At 45.7% G+C, this 15961-nt stretch overlaps 1 protein-coding gene across 1 annotated transcript; it reads right to left on the bottom strand.

Moving 5' to 3' along the window:
- Positions 1 to 427: 427 nt before the first annotated feature.
- TP53I3 (tumor protein p53 inducible protein 3) lies at positions 428 to 14265 on the bottom strand (the record flags this gene model as incomplete). The annotated part of the gene is made up of 8 exons (XM_082306302.1): positions 428 to 616; positions 1408 to 1604; positions 2667 to 2879; positions 4102 to 4369; positions 5050 to 5192; positions 11127 to 11232; positions 12404 to 12541; positions 14149 to 14265. The coding sequence occupies 8 exons, from the start codon at positions 14263 to 14265 to the stop codon at positions 428 to 430; spliced, it is 1371 nt and encodes a 456-aa protein (XP_082162428.1).
- Positions 14266 to 15961: the final 1696 nt, after the last annotated feature.

The following is a 15961-nucleotide window of genomic DNA, read 5'->3' on the forward strand; positions in this document are numbered from 1 at the left end:
TGCCCGCCCCGGCAGCCCCGCAGCCGCCGCCTCGGCGCCTCAGGAAGCGGCGCTGGGCGGGGAAGGCGGCCGCCGCTCGGCGCCGTGCGGAGGTTCCTGTCAGGTGAAGGGGCCTGGCCTGCCACCCGCGCCGGGCGGGAACGCTCTGGAAAGCGGACAGTAAAGGAGCGGGTGGTCGGTGCCTGCCGGTTTTCTCCTACACGGAGCGCTTGCCGACATGCTGTTTACACTCTCAAGACACGATGCTAGAGCTGCAACGTGAACCTTTTTATTAAACGTGTCCTGTAAGGCTTTGCTTTACCGCTCCTCTTTGGCTTCCTCCCACAATAAATCATTCCAGATTTGGAAGCAGAAATGGCAGATTGTCTGCTTGGCAAACGCCCGTCACAGTTCTGTCCCTGAAGCGACGACAGCAGCAGGCCTTTCTTTAAGATGAAGCAGGCATTTCGATGACAATTTTACCAATATTCTTGTTTTCTTCCATGATCCTGTGTGCCTCTGCGATCTCGTGCAGAGGGTAAACGCTGTCAACAAGCGGTTGGAGAAGAGGGGAGGTTCCTCCAGAAAAATACGGCAGCACATTTTCTGTGAAGGCTTTTACCAGCTGTTCCTTATACTGAAGGAAAAATGAAAGCATTTTGAAGATTATTTCCAGACATTTCATTCACAGAGGTATCTCTAAGCGCAGCGTACGAAATGTGCACCGTTCTCAGGGAGACTCTGACATTCTCATAGTGAGACGGACATGTAAACATCTGACAGGTGTCAGACAGGTGTATAAACAAGAAGAAAACTTTTAGATTAATTATATTTTAATTGAATGAAATTCTCCAAACAAGTGGTATAAGCTCAGTGCAGAACCATTTAAACTCAAACTGATAAAATTCTTGAGAATATTATGTATTAGACCACGGACAGAATCTATCCTAGGGCTGTATACTGCTGTCTTTTACTGTAATATCTGAGAGTTTTCCACATAAAGTGGTTTTTCCTTGGTAATTTCTGGGCATCCAAATGGCCTCGGTCTCTGCTTTGAAGAATTATCTAATAGAGGTTTTTCTCCCTCCCCCCACCCCCGACTTGATCAAGTTGCCTCGTGACTTGAGTTTTGTTTTTAATTAGGCCACATCTTTAAATTATGGTACTTGTGAAGTACATTAAGAAGTTCCTGGGTATCATTCCTCTGATTCCATAGTTGTAAAACGGAGGCATTTGCTAAAAATAGAAAAGGGAAATTGTAACGTAATATTGCAATGTTTTCCAAAGTATGTAGTAACAGTTCAAGGTGGTGCTTTTTTGATAATAATGCATTAAGATTCTGCTTTAACAGCGGTATCAAAAGAAAGCTCTCAAAACTATCATCGATTTTAAGGTCAAACTGTACACAGTTTGATAGCCATTACTTGCCTCCTTGTCTCGTGATCGTAATAGACTTGTATGGATGCTCGCTCTTTTGGAAAGCAGCCTTGCAAGCAAATCTCCATGTACTTCACCTCCACTCAGTAGTCCATAAATAATCCACCGGCCGTCAGTACTCAGACAGTTGAGATTCTTCTCCCAGTATGAGCCACCCACACAATCTAAAATAATATCTACTCCAGAACCTCAGGTAGAAACAGAGAAGATTTCAGCAATGTAGTTGAGCTGCATTAAAGGTAAGATAATTTCAGGCAAAACTAAAACCTTTTTCTTCATAGGTACAGGATCAATCCTGCAATTCTTATCTAAGTCTTTCTACTGAAATTAGGAATTGGCATAATGATTTGTAAGGAATTCTAGTACTGAGCACAAAAAAGGATCATTATAGATATCCAGATGCAGACTCCATCGTAACCCATCCCAAATGCTTAGAAAAGCTAAATTTTTCTAACAGTAAGAGAGAATCACAGAATCAGAGAATGCTTTGGGATGGAAGGGACCTTTAAAGGCCATCTAGTCCATCCCCCCTGCAATGAGCAGGGACATCTACAACCAGATCAGGTTGCTCAGAGCCCCATCCAGCCTGGCCTGGAATGTTTCCAAGGATGGGGCATCTACCACCTCTCTGGGCAACCCATGCCAGTGTTTCACCACCCTCATCGTGACAATTTTTTTCCTTATATCCAGTCTGAATCTCCCCTCCTTTAGTTTAAAACCATTACCCCTTGTCCTGTCCCAGCAGGCCTTGCTAAAAAGACTATCCCCATCTTTCTTGTAGGCCCCCTTTAAGTATTGAAAGGCTGCAATAAGGTCACCCCGCAGCCTTCTCTTCTCCAGGCTGAACAACCCCAGCTCTCTCAGCCTTTCCTCATAGCAGCGGTGTTCCAGCCCTCTGATTGTTTTCGTGGCCCTAAAAGCTAAGTTTTGTTCCCATATTCAAACACTTACAAAGACAAGTGCAAGGATTTGGTCCCACAGTTCCTTGTGGAGGCACCCATAACACACGCACAATATTTATGCCCCAAATGAACACAAAGCCAGAGAGTCCGTGCAGAAAACAGCACAATTAGACTAAGGAAAGTTAAGATTCTTGGGCTGAACAGGATGTTAGGTTGTGCTAACAGGGTCATACTGTCTGCTCCTTCACCGACTAAGGCGACCGTTGAAACTGAGTGTATGTGCATGTACGTTAGGACGTACACACTCCTCCTCAACTGTAACAGTGTCTTTCATGTAGAGGTTCTTACCTTGGGTGAACGCCAAGACCTTTTCACTAAAATCTTCATTCTTGTAGTTGAACCCTGCAGCTGCTCCGGCGTTTGCTGTTGCTTTCAGTTTCTCCTGAGTTCCTGCTGTCACGATGGGAATAGCTTTTGCCAGTCTCACCAGCTGAATGGCTGCCATACCAACTCCGCTGGCTCCAGCATGGATCAACACTCTCTCGCCCTTCTGTATTTTACCTGAAGGAGGACGTAAGGGAAATGGTTACCCTTTTGGCATCACCTGTGGATTAAAACATGATCAGGGTGGTAAATACTGAAGAGGAAGCTGAAAGAGATGCCCTTGAGCGGGCTTTGTTTACATCTTCATATCCTTCATAAAAGAAACAAATCCAGAACTAACATAGCTCGCAGCGTACCGACAGGACTCCATTTTACTGACTTCAGTGGAATGACTTTAGCTGTCTGGTTCTGGGCATCCGTGACCAAGCTGCTTAGGTGAGTGCAGCTGGCCTTTTTATACTGGGGCCATCCACTGCCACCAACAGAAAACACACTCGGAGGATGCTAATACTGAGAAATCAGACATTCAACAATGGAGAAATACCAGAAGTGCTGGGTAATGGTTAAGGACCAGTTCTACCTATCATTTTGCCATCTACCGGTTGCCCTAACGCAGTCATTTGTGTTCCACTGATTGCTACTGGAAGTGAGGCACCGAGTAGTCCTGGAGACGTGGTCCTAATTGACCACAGACCCCCAGGAAGCAACAGTGCTCGAAGCGAGGCTGCGTTTTGGGTAGTGAGGAAAGGTACTTGTTTGTCACTCCTTCGGTGGAGCTTTTAGATGCTACTGCTGAAGAGGGTGGAAGAAGGATATTTGTCAACTGAGGAAAACCCTGGCAAGTGCTATTGTTAGTGCCTCTGCAGCACGTTTTCAAAGTGAAGAGCGAATTTATGTCCATTTTAAATCAGCTCAGAGGGGATTTTACCTACAGTTAATGTCTCTCTGAAACAAGGTACCAGAAGGCGTTGTCTACTGTAGATCCACAGGCAATTAGTGAGAAAGTTCATTATATGGTCATGCTTGCAGTGAAGTCAAATCTTTAGAAGTAGGATGCATTTTCAGTTGTTTGGAGAACATGTAAGTTATTTCAGGGTTTAGGCTTAATGGAAATTGCTATTCAAGCTGAGAAATGTAGACAAAAAGAAAAACTGACCATCTTTTCGTATCCTTCCTTGTAAATACGCAATTAGCAGAGTAAGTTGTGACTGGGGAGATGTGGTCAAGATTTCAGGATTTGGGTCTGGCATAGCGGGTTCTGACCCATGCGAATGGAGCGAGAGAGAAAAGGTTCTTTGAAGGCAAACAGCATTCAGATGGAGGCAATAAAGAGAAGATTTCATAACAGAACGGAAGACGAGCTGTTTTGGTGGGATAGATTTGCAAATACGCCTCTCACCTACAAAATGCAGCAGCTGAAAGGCTGTTAACCAGGCTTCGGGAAGGGCTGCAGCCTGAATAAATGTCATATCATTGGGAATTGGCATCAGGTAGCCTTCGGGTACTGTGACATATTCTGCCTGGCCACCTCCGGAGAGCAGAGCCATCACTGCATCGCCAGTCTTCCACCGGCCCTTGCAGCCAGGTCCGAGCCCAGCCACGCTCCCAGCTGCTTCTAAGCCTAAAATATCACTTGCTCCTTTGGGGGGAGGGTACTTCCCTCTCCTCTAAAACAAAAGAAAAGAGAGGGCAAGGAAGGAAAAGCCACACATCAGTGAGTGTAATGACCTGCAATATTTTACTCACACGCCTCCAACCTAAATTCCTATTTATTTCATCCTGATTCTGCACTGTGCAAATGTTCCAGTAATTTGAGGATCTTCTATCCTCTGGCAACACCTCTTGTTCCTTAAGTATGTTTTATTCTTAAAACTCTGTGTGCAAATTCAATTTATTGCAAGTCCCCTTTGTCCAGGCCAGTCCATCGTGCGGAGGTGCTATGGTCTCCAGTTGCAGAGCGTGGCTTTCAGCTCAAATTAAAGCAGCTCAGACTTAACAATTTGAATGTGATTTTCCCACGCTGGAATTCAGCCAGTGGAACATTTCATGTTCATCTCAAATGCTCAGAGAACGGTCTAAGCATCTAGAAAGACCAGAGCTTTGTTTTTACATCTTTTCTTGAAATGCAGCTGCCTTTCCATGCCACCCCAGCATTGTAGCGACCCAGATAAAAACATTTATCTGCTGAATCAAGAGACATCTCTTCTTTCAGCCCTATGAACTCTCCCATCCACATGCTAACCAGGTCCAATCTCTTTTAACTCTTCAGATTTGTCAAAACTTCAGATAGGGGCTTGAAAAATTGGTGTCATTTTCAGGTGCATAAATCTGCTTAACATACACATACCTGGAGTAAATCAGCCCTATTCAGAGCGCTGGCAGAGACCTTCACAAGAACTTCTCCTTCTCCTGGATGTGGTTTCATCACTTCTTTCACATAGAGATTTTCTGGGCCTCCTGGGCAATCAAAATAGGCTGCCAACATTTTCTCTGAAAAAAAAACCAAAACAAAACCAAAAAACCTGGCAGGAATGCAGGCACACTTATGTGCAGCTGGAAAATCTCGGTAATCAGTAACCGCAGCTCTGCAGACTCCACTCTGCAGATGGGCAATGCAAACTGTGACACATTTCGAAGGCAGAAGAGGGGAGGGCTGCCAGAGAAAGCTGGGGAGTTACAATGCAATGAAATACATTAACGCTGGGATATAACATATCGTTGCAAAAGCCATTTGGCAAACCATGAAGATCACCTTGCATCAAGTCACAGGCCTTTAACCCTGCCCAGAGCTGTGCGTGGATCCAGCAGCACTGACCTCCCACCCACTTTAACTGTAAGAAGTAGCACGCAAATGAAAATAAAATCCTTTGCTCTCGACTTCCTGCATGATTGGGGCCCCAGCGCTCAACTGACTGAAGGACACAGGCCCTTAAAATAGTAGACACAAATGGGATTTTAAAACTCTGAGCAGAAAGAGCCTTTATTTGACACATCTAAAATCATGCAAGTGCTGCCTTACGATTCAGCCCGTAGATGGCAGCTTGAAGATACACAAAGGCACGACGGTGAGTTGGCGCAAATGAAAGATAACAAATGGTTTTAAAAATTCCTGTTTAATTCCCTTGCCTCAGCAGGTGATTCCTCTGTGCCTGATGCGCTCTGGCAGAGGGTCCCACGGCTGCAAGAGTCTTTCAAGTAACTCCTCAGTCACTGTTCCTGGGTTCCTCAGGTTTGTCATCAGCAGTTGTTGCGATGGGCTGAGATGTCAAGCCTCCTCCTGCCTGGCAAAATCAAATCTGAAGCAGTCTTCCCTCTGGAAGTGAGAGGAGAGAATCACAACGGGAATGCCTGTGTTACTTCCCGAGAGCTGGTACCACACTGAATACAGTGTAGGGCTGCCGCCCGAAGGCGTGCGCGGGGTGGGCTGCAAGCCAGAGCCCCTTCAAGTAAACAGCATTGTGTGACAGACCACCATGCCCTCTGTAAAAATCACTGGCATTAGGATATCCGCGCAGAAAAAGTTAAGCGCATACTTATTTATTTGTTGTAAGACTGCAAATGCGGAATGATAAACACCTTGAAACCCCAGGAATGTAAATCCCCACGGGGTGGTGCTCTGTGGCTATTTTACAGTGAATGAACACTTCCAATTATTTGTATAAACTGTAACTTAAAGGCTTTTCTTTCAGAGGCTGGCTGTCTATTTGTTGTTTTCAGCTGAATCATTTAATCCAGTCCTACAAAATTTGTATTAGCACAAAAATTTAATGGGAAGCCCACCAGATACCACACCGTAACAGAGGCTTCTGCCCTCTTAATCTGTGCAAATTTAGTCAATTAAAAATAAGATGTGAAAGAAGCTTTTGTTCCTTTTCCAACACAGTCCACTGAACTGCATTTTTATAAATGCTTGTTTTTGTTGCTAGAAGCAGACCCATAAAAATACAAAAAAAAAATATAGTGAGGCTCCGAATACCTTTCAAATGCACAGAAAACTGTAGGAGTTGAAAACAAAGTTTCTAACCACGCGCAACAACTTCAAACTGTCAGATCTGCCAGCAGTGGCCCAAAACAACAATTTAAAGACGTTCTGTCATTCCTGAGCACAATTTGCGACTCACCTTTTTCCTATAAAGACGGGAACGAACCCGGGAACAAACCCAGCCTGTCCTCGGGAACAGCCTGATCCCAGTTCCTCCTCTCCCAGCTCTGCCCTTGCGATCAGCCATTCCCCAGCAAGTCCAGGGGTGGAACAGGACGAGGTTGTGTTTTACCTCAGAGGGAAAGACATGAGCAGAGTCAGAAATATGAGTACATCTCACCATTATTTCTACTCACGGACCTGGTTTATTCCATGGATTGAGGCAGAAATCTCCTTTCCCCTTTGGCATTGAGGCAGAGATCCGTTGCCCACCCCCAGCGCACAGGGAGGTTTGGTCTAATGCCTTTGCTGTGCCGATCCGCTGGATGCGTGCGTATTTGTATGTTCTCGGGCAGAGCGCTGAACTGATGGTTTGATTTCTGAACTCTGGGTCATACAGACTGGATTTACTTAAATTGCATTAAGGGCATGTGAGCTGTGACAGTCCCTATGCTGTCTGTCAGCGTGAGGAGGCTTTATTGTGCTCTGTCCTGTAAGACAGCGGTGTTCAAAGTTTCCTGGCTCACGCCCGTCAACCCGGTGCGTTTCTACCTGATGTTTTAGCTGCCCGATCACACCTCTTCGTTGAGCCTTACCGTTTCCCCCAGAGGGAGAAGGATCAGATCATGCCTTTCTCCGTGTCCTAGTCACCAGCTCTTGAGCATTTGAGTTCTCAGGGAATAAAACTGACACTTCAGAGTATTTAAAAATGATAAATCCTATGCCTGTCCATGTGTGGGATTCTTCTGTGGATATTTTTCCTATTGATTTTGAGATTTTTGGATTCAGGCTTTCAAACTCTTCTTTGAAACTAAACTAATTTAGAGTCAAATATAGCTGAAAATTATTTTTTTCTCACGTGACTCAAAGAGCTCATAATTTATTTGTTTCTGCTGATGAAAAGATCATGGAGCCTGGTCTTCTTGAGACTGCTCTTCTTTGATGTCCTATAGTACACACAGTCTGATTCAAGCCTGGTGGTGATGTTGTCCCTCCTCCCCAGTCCTCACAGAACTTTGCAGTCCACTACAGTTTAAAATAACTTTCTATAGCGGTCAATGACAATGCAAATGGACATGTTAAAAATGTGGTTTATTTGTAATATTCAAAGATGTACAGGACAATCTGAAAATCTGTTAATGTAACAGTTTCCTTCGTCCCTTGGGTCTGTGGTGCTATGCATAGCTGTAATGCTGTTAGAGAACTTACTTTGCTTAGTGAGATTAATAATTTTCTTATCTGGAAATGGGCTAAAAGACAACATTAGAAAGATGAAGCAGAGCATCTTAAACCAAATCTTGAAGACATTATTTTCAATTCAGTTAAGAAACTTAGATGCATAGGGTCATCCTCTTATGAGCAGCGAGCCCTCAAGTGTTCTTGAAAAAACAGAAGGAAACTCAGCAGCCAGAACACTGTAAAGCAGCAGGTTCTTGCTTAAATTGGATAATGCTTCAAACTTCTATACTTTATTTCCTCTTGAGCGGTCCTTCTAAGGTTGATGAAGTTCAAGTTTTCTGCCAATTCAGCTACCTTTCTCCCTAAAGTAGTCCGCTATAATAACACAAGGAAATAAATAAAAAAATAAAAAAAAAAAAATCAACAATGATAAAAATCATATACAGAATTGCTGTAATGGAGATGCTTTTTTTCAAGTTCAAATCCACATCAGACTACACTGTACTCAAAAGAAGACAGCAGTATTTCTAGCTGAAAATTCAAAATACCTATATTCATGAGGTATTATCTGTTCTAAAGAATAAACACTGAACACTTTAAATCCTTTTCAGAAATCTCTTGTTAACATGTGAGGAAAAGCTACTTTGTTTTCTTTTTGCAAAGAAACCATCCAGAACAGCAAGGATAAACTCCAGAGAATAAACATTGTTAAAACCGCTGCAAATCTGGCCCTGGAAACTCTTAGACCTTAGACTTTACTCAGGAGCAGAGGCCAATTACGGACAATGTGACTATTTGGAAGACCAAATAACTTGTGCGGAAATTGTTACAGGACTTTGCAAGTGTTGGCATTTTTTGCAATCTCCCAGCTTTACACTTTCTGCCTTCCTCCCGTGGCAGCAAAGAAGCTAGTATCAACTATGATACGGCTCCTGAATTTATTACTGAGCCAGCCAGGCAGACCTGGGGCTAAGTAACACAACGGCACCTTTTGGATCTGCTCCAGCTCCGTTTGTAGTACTGCAGAAAAAGAGCTAGTCTGAAGTTAGCTTCAAATATAAGGCCCAGTTCTTAGATTTAGTGAGTCTTATTAATGCTGCCCTAGATGGAAACAATCCCTTGAAAATACTCCTCCCCTGGAAGCACCATTCTGGTTTGGCAGTCTTTCATGCCCGTTTTGACCCAGTGATTAAAAACCCCTAGTCATGCTCTCAGGAGACTTAACCCAGTGGATGTCCTTGAGGTTACTGCTTGAAGCTGTTTGTCCTTACCTTATGCCAAATGTTACCAGGATGGGAAATCTTTCTGTTCCTCAGTTCACAGCCCAGCACATAAGTGTCCCCCAGAATTCGTATAATTTGAAGTTAATGTGCTGGCCATACATGTCAGTGACAAAGACCTAGAATACCTAATCTCCAACAGATCCATCACAGCTGGTAAATATGACGGGGATGAGGCAGAATCATGTTTGGAGTGCAAGAAAAAATGAGGCTCCCTAGGCAGTGCAGTGGTGGTACAATGGTTTTGTGCTCGACCTGCTGTGAGACGCTGCCAAAAACAACGGCCAAGAAAATAGAAAGCAGAACATAACGTAAAGCAGCCTGAGGTTGCTCTGGTAGTTGAGGCTGAAGTGAACACAGGAAAGATCCAAAAAACACGGGCAATCCACTTCCCTCTTCTGGCCTGTCTGCAGTCAGATGCGTTTGGTTAAACAAAGTGCAGGGGCTGTGAAGTGGAGAGGCTGCAGTGGAGGCCAGTCTCTGCCAGCCTGGCACCAAGCACGGACCCACCAGCCAAGAACCAGGCTTCTGAGGGTCCAGCAGGCAAGTTTGTTTTAAAACTTGCATTATAGCCTCTAAAATCCTGTTCTTCATCATAGCTTTTTGAATTGTAAAAGCCTTTTGAAAAAGGTCTGATGAGAAATTTGTTACTGAGAGTCTTATAGCTCATTCCAGATGAAACAGTTTATGCCCCAAAACACAAATTAATTCCACTTACTTTTAGGCACCTAAATGAGGAACAAAAGGTAGGAGCACAGTGGGCCTACAGTTTCATTCCTATTCAGTGAAAGAAGACGGGCATATACATAGATTAAGTTGAATCTTATTGCTCTACAAAGTTTTGCTTAGAAATACCCTTGAAATTCCTTAGAAATTTCTTAGAATTACCCCTACAGTGAAAATCAAGGCTATTCCGGGAACCTGCTCTTGCGCATTTTATCCATTTGGATGATGCAATAAAATGATTGTATCCTTCATACCAAGTCAGCCATATATTACAGCAATAAGATTTATAACCCTGTTATTTATCTCCCAGACCAAGGACAATGAAGAGTGGTTAATCCTTGCCAGCACCTCCACACAAAGGGAAAACTACATTTGAGATGCAGTCAGGATTCTGCAGCTGGTCTGAGAAGGGCTGGGTTTTGCAATATTCCCGAATGGGGAACAAAGAGATGTTAACACTAAGTCTTTAAAACACTGAGCCCAAGAGAGAGGAACTGAAGAGGACTCGCACAAAGGAAACTCTAGTGGGAGAGGGAAGGAAATGGGCACTTTTGTTAGAGAAGAGGTGCTTTGTTACTGTGAGACAAGGAAACTAGCTTCATGATGTCTCAAGATTCACACGTCAGAAAACAGACAGCAGCTTTCTTCTAGAGACCAGGCTTTCTAGAGAAAGTTTGAAACCCGTAGAGAGCTCATGTGTCATTGAAGAAGTGGACTGTGAAGCGGAGTATCAAAGCTGATGCTCTACAAAAGTGTGCTTAAGACCTCAGCATTAAGTGTATGAGGACAAGAAAATGTGACTGTCAGGTCCCATTTTGTTGAAGGGTAGCTAACAGAAAACGTGTGCCAGAACAGCCAAGGACAGAGTTCTGCAACCTGTTCATACCCATGAAGGCTTTGGAGCACGTGTACCTCGCACAGTGGGACGACATGTCAGGAGAGGGTTTAGCCATGGAGCCACAACCCATGTCTGTATTCAGTTTCCCAGATTTTCAGGATTTGGTAGTTCATCGGATTAATTTTGAAGCTGTTTGCAAGGGTGGGGCTAATCGGTGAGATGCCGGCATGCAGGCACACAGATACAGGCATTTCCCTTACCTAGTTTCTCCACAGCTTCCACACACACACTGGGATACATGCCCACTCCGTAAGTAGCAACCACGATGAAAGTCTTTGTCTTCACAACTATCAGGCCTCCATCTGGCTAGGTAAGATGGAAAATTGGTATAAGGTTACAAGGTTCTAAAAAAATACAGACGTATACATATTGCCTTACAATTTGGGCCAATTACAGGCATTTTTTTTTCCAATCTACCTGTTTTCTTGGGGAAAAAAAGGCAAATACTATCTCAAAGTCTAAGCCAGGATGCAGACAAACAGTGACGGTGCAGGTTCTGAAGACTGCTGACTATTAAAGCAAGTCAGTCAAATGCTTTATTATATTGCCTATTCTCACTTCCATTGATTGATGTCTTACTGCACAGCATTTTGAAGAGGTGTTATCCTAGTGCTCAACGTCATATGCAAAAGCATTGATAAATGCAAATAAAATAACTAGTATTTACATGAAAGCACGCCCAGTGTTTTATGAACGCAGCATCCCAAACTCTGCCTCACTTATTTGTAATAAGGAATGGAAAAAATACTGCATTTTTCTGAAATGGGATCCAAATTTAAGAGCTGCTCAGCCTGTTCTACAAGTTGCTTAGCTTATTTCACGATGGATTTACTGGGGAGGGGAAGAACTAAGACCCCACTAACAACCAGTTGGATGTATTTACTTTAGGCTGTGTGACTCGGCAGTAGTACCAACATTCTGCCATTCTGAGAATGGCTGCATGCAGCCGTGTCCTCAGTTTCTGTTTCTGAATTTCACAGGTGAATTACTGAGGCGGGAGTCCCTCCAGGCCAGTCAGCTGTCAAACAAGGTCCTGCTCACCAGGGTCTCTTCTCTCCCCCAACCCAGTTACCTGCTCCTGCTGCCTTATTCTGGCCTGTGGGCTTGCCAGGCCCTCCTATTACCTGATTAATTCATTAATGTGGCAAGAAACAAACCCAGCAAAAAAATGAAGTGATAGTTTTTTGCCACATTAGGGAGATTAACTCATTCGAAGGAGAACGTGACAAGCCCTGCAGCTGGTGTTAGGCAAATGGATAGTGTTACCCATTAAATTTGTATTATACGGCTGACACTTTCTTGTATTCTGCACCGATTTCATTCCACACCTGCTGGGAAGGTGATATGGAGAGAAAGAAAGTAAGAGGCACGTGAAGGCTTTCTGCTTGTGTTACAGTGTTCATGTAACCAGGCAGCAAGGGAAGGAAGTGGGAAGTCTCCAGATTTCTCAGGACGGCCGCAGCTCCTGTCAACGTACATTCTGAAGATAGATGGAATGCTCATCTGCGCGGACACATTTATAGTGCTTCTCCTTGAAGTAGAGTCCTCCCCTTCTAACTTGCAGTAAGTTCTTGTGGAAAGCGTAGATAAGGTTTAAAGCATTCTCTGGTGGCACCTGTGTTAGTACAACACAGCATTACGGACCAAAAATGCACCTCTTTGCAATGATGAACTGCTTTCCACCCTCCCACTGTCCTTGATAGTTCACTTAAAATTATAATGTCAAAAAAAAAAAAATCTGCCTGGCTTTGAAACTAGACCTAGTTTCTGTACAGTCCACTATATTTTCAAAATCTCATTTGAAACAATCTGCTTAGCCTGTGATTACTGTCTGTGTAGTCCCATCACCCAGCGACACTTCTCTAGGCAACACGCCCCGTGGCGACCGGACCCTTCTGTTGAAAGGTGATATAGAGTCGGGCGCAGCCGTCCCCGGGCTCGCGCAGAGCTCACCCAAGGACGCGGATTTCAAATATTCTTAGCCCTCAGTGGGGAAGTGTAACTTGTAGCAAGTCCAGACCAGATCGTCACACCTCAGTGGAGCAGTCCACACAGGTCACAGATCTACCCGTGTGGATGAGCTCTTGCGCTCAGTGTAGGTGTAACTGAGTCACTGGGTTGGGTGGGTTGGATGGTTGGAGGAGATGATCCAGTGATCCCTTCTGGCCTGAAATTCTTTCAAGTCAGTGGAGCTGGTGATAATTTACAATGGCTGAGGACTTTGCTGTGGACCTCAGCATGTAATCTGCCTTGCTGAAGAGCCAGCAGGCTGGCATCTCTCAAAGCTGTGGTTTATATCAAAGATCATTTACATATTAAAGGCGATGTCACTGTTACCTAGTGGACTGATGACTCTCTCTGCTGAGAATCTGTCCCCAGGGATGGGGCTGTCTTAACAAGAGCTTCATCTTCTGAACACATTCTTCTGAGCATGCCAAGGGTAGCAATGTGTACCCCTGGAAAAGTCTGGGAGCTGGTATCATGGGGATTAGGAGAGGCAGTGGTACCTTCCAACGACATAAGGATGACTGTGGTGCAGGGAGCATTTCTGAACTCCTAGAAAGTTCACTGTGTCAGGGAGTGCATATTAGTTTTGCCATATAATAGGATATGACCAGAAGTGCTGTTATTCTGCTGTTTATCAGCTGACGGACAATGAAAACAGATAAGCTACATCTACACCAGCAAATCTAAGGTGCTAGGGAGCAGTTCTGAGCACTGTCAGAGCAGTCGAGGTAGAGTTTTGGCCTGGGCCAGCAAGCCCTTCCCCACAGAATTCCGAGGCACAGTCTGCAAAATTAGAACGGCCCAGGACTGTAGGCAAGCTGGTACAGCCACTCTGTTCTGGGGTTATAGTACGGGCACGGCACATTCCATACCAGCAGGTCTCAGTGCCAGAGAATGGACCTACCTACATCTGCTTTACTGGTGGAACCATTGAGTGCCAAGTGGTTAAAAAGGACTCCTTGAAAATGCCAGTTAAATGGCATCTTTCTTCCAAAAATCAAAGATGTGAAATTAGCAATCAATTAGCAATCAACTTTGCAAGTCTGCCTCTCAACACAGCAGCTAGGCTGTACCTGAACTCCAGCTCCGAGGCTGAAGGAAGCAAGTGTGTTTAGGAGAGCGCTGTGCTCCCTGCTGTTATCGCTACTTTGTGCTCTAGATTCCCAGAGTTTCTACCTCTGCTGTCACTTCCCAGGACGCTCTTTGATCTCTTACATTAAAGCCAAAGGTTGATGCACAGACGTTTCTTTCCTTTATGTCGATGATAGCTGCGTTTTCCACATGCTGTGTTCTGATAAGACTGTCATTCAGCAGAGCCTGCAGTTGGTTCATTTTCCTTCTGTTTTGTGAAAAGAAATAGATGTATAAATGTTTATTCCCCTTCCCTTTTATATTGGAAAAGGGAAATCTTCCTCCAAGTGGAATTTGGGAGTTTCAGCAGAAGTAACGCTAGGCCTCAGATAAGCAAAATAACAAAAATCCTAAAAACAAGAGAGCAGCATAATAGACCAGCAGGAAGACGGTCACCTTTATCAGAAGGGCCATAAAAGTCCAGTTACATTTTTATAGTGTAAGTATTTCTGGGTTCTTTTTTTCCTGGCATTTAATTTTCCTCTCACTGAGGAAATAATCCAGGGTGAAAACACTAAGAAATTAGATGAAACTTGCTACAACCTGCAGATCAAAGCAGAAGTAGGGGAGCTGGGGGTGGTTTCTGGGCCAGGCTTGGCCCAAAACAAAAATTATTTCCTTTTTAAATGGTCAGCACTAACATGGTTGTTGTTAGACCTCGGGGTCAGCGCGACGCTACTGGGGTGCTGCTTGGGAATGAATCTTACATTTCGCTCACGTGATGATATCTCTGGTTGCCTGCATAAGTAGCGACAAGAGACGCCAGATGCTGAGTAAATCTTCAGAGGATTGCCAACAGGCGTTCTGTTTGCTTCAGTGCTGGCCAGCTACTAGGTGCTGGCAAAAACTGCAGGCCGACAGTCCTCTTCGTGCCATTGTGCTCAAATCATAATTTATTAGTAGAAAACTAGTATTTTCTTACCACTAGAGTACAGCCATCAGTGTCATACATCAGATTTAAGTTTCAATTTGAGTTTCATGAAGTCAGTATTGCACGATAACACGTGCAATATAACAGTATTGCACGATAACAGTAATATTGCACAGTATTGCACGATAACGATAAATAACAGTATTGCACGATAAACCAAGACGCGGCATTCCGGTTAGGGGTTCGTGGCCAGGCGCCGAGCACCACAAGAAGCCTGGCCGCAGGCCGCGGCCGTTGCTGACAGCTTTCCCCTTCGGGCTGACGGAGGGCGGCCGGGCCTCCGCGCCCGGCTTGCCGGGCCTGGGCCGAGGCTGCGCGGCCGGGCGGCCCTCCGCTTTCTGCCCCCAGCCGGGCGGTTCCCGGCCCGCCCGTCGCGGCCGCGGCCATGAGCTGCAGTCTCCGGGCCTCTACCTCAGGGATGGCGGAAGGCGCTCGGCTCGGCTCGGCTCGGCTCGGCTCGGCTCGGCTCGGCCCGGCTCGGCGCTGGCGGCGGTGCTGCCTCTCACCTGCCCCGGAGGCCGGCTGTCCTCGCTTCTGATTGGCTCATTCACCCAGGCGCTCCCTTTCTGATTGGTGGGAAGGCCTACTCACGAGGACGGAGCGCGGGGGAGAGCGTGCGCGTTTGCGTTGCCATGGCAGCGGTGTGAGGCGATGCGAGGCGCCTGGGGCGGGGGGCGCCGCCATCTTCCCCGCGGCTGGGCCTTGCCATACGGCGCGGCGCTGGTTCCCACCGCAGCCGCTTCCCGCCTCCCCTGGGGCCTCCCGGAGCCTCGCTGGAGCCGGTGAGGGGACCCCGGCGCGGGGGTGTGCCGGGTGGGGGGAGTGCGGGGCTCTGCTGCCCGCCCTTGCCTCCCCTCGGGCCTGTGGGACTCACCTCAGGGCTGGGCAGGGTGCGGGGCAGGCTGGGCCCCTGCGGTCCTGAGGGGGCCCGGCCTTTCCCTCTCACCGGTGTTGCCCCCATCACTG

The sequence above is a fragment of the Platalea leucorodia genome (assembly GCF_965183815.1).
Source record: "Platalea leucorodia genome assembly, chromosome: 3".
Taxonomy (NCBI): Eukaryota; Metazoa; Chordata; class Aves; order Pelecaniformes; family Threskiornithidae; genus Platalea; species Platalea leucorodia.